The 2097-nt window shown below is 42.3% G+C and overlaps 1 protein-coding gene across 1 annotated transcript; it reads left to right on the top strand.

Moving 5' to 3' along the window:
• Positions 1-1510: 1510 nt before the first annotated feature.
• On the top strand, positions 1511-1846 carry LOC138903860 (uncharacterized). The gene has a single exon (XM_070192433.1). The coding sequence runs from the start codon at positions 1511-1513 to the stop codon at positions 1844-1846; it is 336 nt and encodes a 111-aa protein (XP_070048534.1).
• The last annotated feature ends 251 nt before the right edge of the window (positions 1847-2097 follow it).

Genomic DNA, 2097 nt, shown 5'->3' with positions numbered 1-2097 from the left:
ATCCTCCATAAAAGGACCTTGAAACCTTAATGCACACCTAGTGTTTGATAAAATGCTCAAATGAGCTAGAACCATGATCATCATCCTAATTTTGGTTCAATTTGTTATATTTCTAAAATAGATTGAAGTTGCTAAGAATTCCGGAATATTTTAGAGTTTAAGGAAACTCCATTGAGGTATGTTGGCTAAACTCTTCTTTAAGAATTGGAACCCCCAATATCCTTGTAAGCTACAAGATATATTTTCCAAATCGATTATTCCGAATACGTTTGTGACAAAGATACATGTTCAATTCGTGTTTCAAATGCTCTTATTATATTGTATTATAAATTGAGGATGTGTTCCAAATTATGGATTTTTTATCTAAATGTTATGATTCCAAGTCGTGATTTATGTGGAAATTATTATGCCAAATTGTGTAGAGATAGTGATTGGGATTACACCTCTACCCGCATACATTGGGGTGAGGTGGCAATGCCGCTTTGTGTATGATTCTTGTTATTGTTGTTGCACCATCACCCATCTATATATATTGGGGTGAGGCGGTATGACCGCTTTGTGTAGGTATTGGTATCGTTGATGCGTTTCCACCCGCATATATTAGGGTGAGGCGACATGGCCGCTTTGTGTATGTTTTTGGTACTATGGTTATACCTCCACCCGCATACAATGGGGTGAGGCGGTAGGGCCGCTTGAGTAGAGTTTTGGTATTGTGCTTACACCTCCACCTGCATACATTGGGGTGAGGCGGCGGGGCCACTTTATGTGAAAATGGTTATAGAGGATCCAATCTTAAATTCTATAAATGTTATTGCCAGCTCTTCATAAGCTTGCTTTAGCTTATATGGCTATCTATGATATTCTATTGTCGCCTTGAATCATCATATTCATATTGTATTTCGAATTCTTAAATTGGGGTTTTAGTTTTCATACTAGTACTATTCGATATGTACTAACATCCCTTTTTGCCGGGGGCGCTGCATCTTTAACGGATGTAGGTGGTTCCACTGTGGAGGATATTGTCAAGTGATAGCGGTGCTCATTCTTCCCATCTGACTTGGTGAGCCCCATCTCATTCCGGGGTTGTGCATCTTTTGCTTCGTATGTGTTATCGTGTTTTGAGGTACCGGGCTCTGTAGACTTAGTGTGGGTTGTATATGGGTGTTGGGAATGTTAAACAAATTTTGTTATGATTTAATCACTCTTTCCACTTTGAACCATAAAGGTGTGTGTGTGTTTTGAGACTTATTAAATGAGATAGCTTATGGTAATGAATTTGTATGGTTGACATGATCATCTTATTGTCTAATTAACGAAAATATGTATTATCCTTATTCATGGATGAGTTTGGGTAGAATAAAATCTAATAGGCTTGCTCGGTCGGGTTCACTAATTTGAGCACCGATCGCGCTCCCCGATTTTTTGGCGTGACATTGGGAGGCTTCGAACTCCATCATTAAGCGGTGCTGAGTGAGAGGATGCTTAGGGTTTTCTAGATAAGTGACAGCGGATGCTTCGGACCACGGGTATTCTGGAGACCAGTGGTGTCTCGTTCACTACTTTTCAGTTTTCTGGGGCTGCCTTTAGATGGTGGGAGGCTTATGAGAGGCGCAGGCAGATCGGTGTAGCACCACTTACATGGCAGGAGTTCTCCATTCTCTATTTGGACAAGTTTGTGCTGCAGTCTCATAGAGAGGAGCTGTGCAGACAGTTTGAGCAGTTACGTCAGGATGGCATGTCTATGACACAGTACGAGATGACATTTTCTGAGTTGGCTCGTCTCGCAGTTCGGTTGGTTCCCACTGATAGGGAGAGGATTAAGAGGTTCATTTATGGAAGTTACTAGGGAGAGGGTATCTGGTGTTACTTTTGACGAGGTGGTTCACATTGCTCGACAGATAGAGATGATTTGTAGCCAGGTGCGTGGAGAGAGGGAGGCCAAGAGGCCTCACGGATCGGGTAGTTTCAGCGGTGTTCCTTCAGGGGTCAGTTTTACCACAGAAGGGGTCATCCTTACAGGCACACTCACACGGGTCGTCCAGTTCACCATGGTGTATCATCCAGCCATGGTTCATATAGTTCTCATGAGGGTCAGTC

The sequence above is a fragment of the Nicotiana tomentosiformis genome, unplaced genomic scaffold (assembly GCF_000390325.3).
Source record: "Nicotiana tomentosiformis unplaced genomic scaffold, ASM39032v3 Un00086, whole genome shotgun sequence".
In the NCBI taxonomy this organism is placed as follows: Eukaryota; Viridiplantae; Streptophyta; class Magnoliopsida; order Solanales; family Solanaceae; genus Nicotiana; species Nicotiana tomentosiformis.
This window is presented reverse-complemented; position numbering and strand designations above follow the sequence as displayed.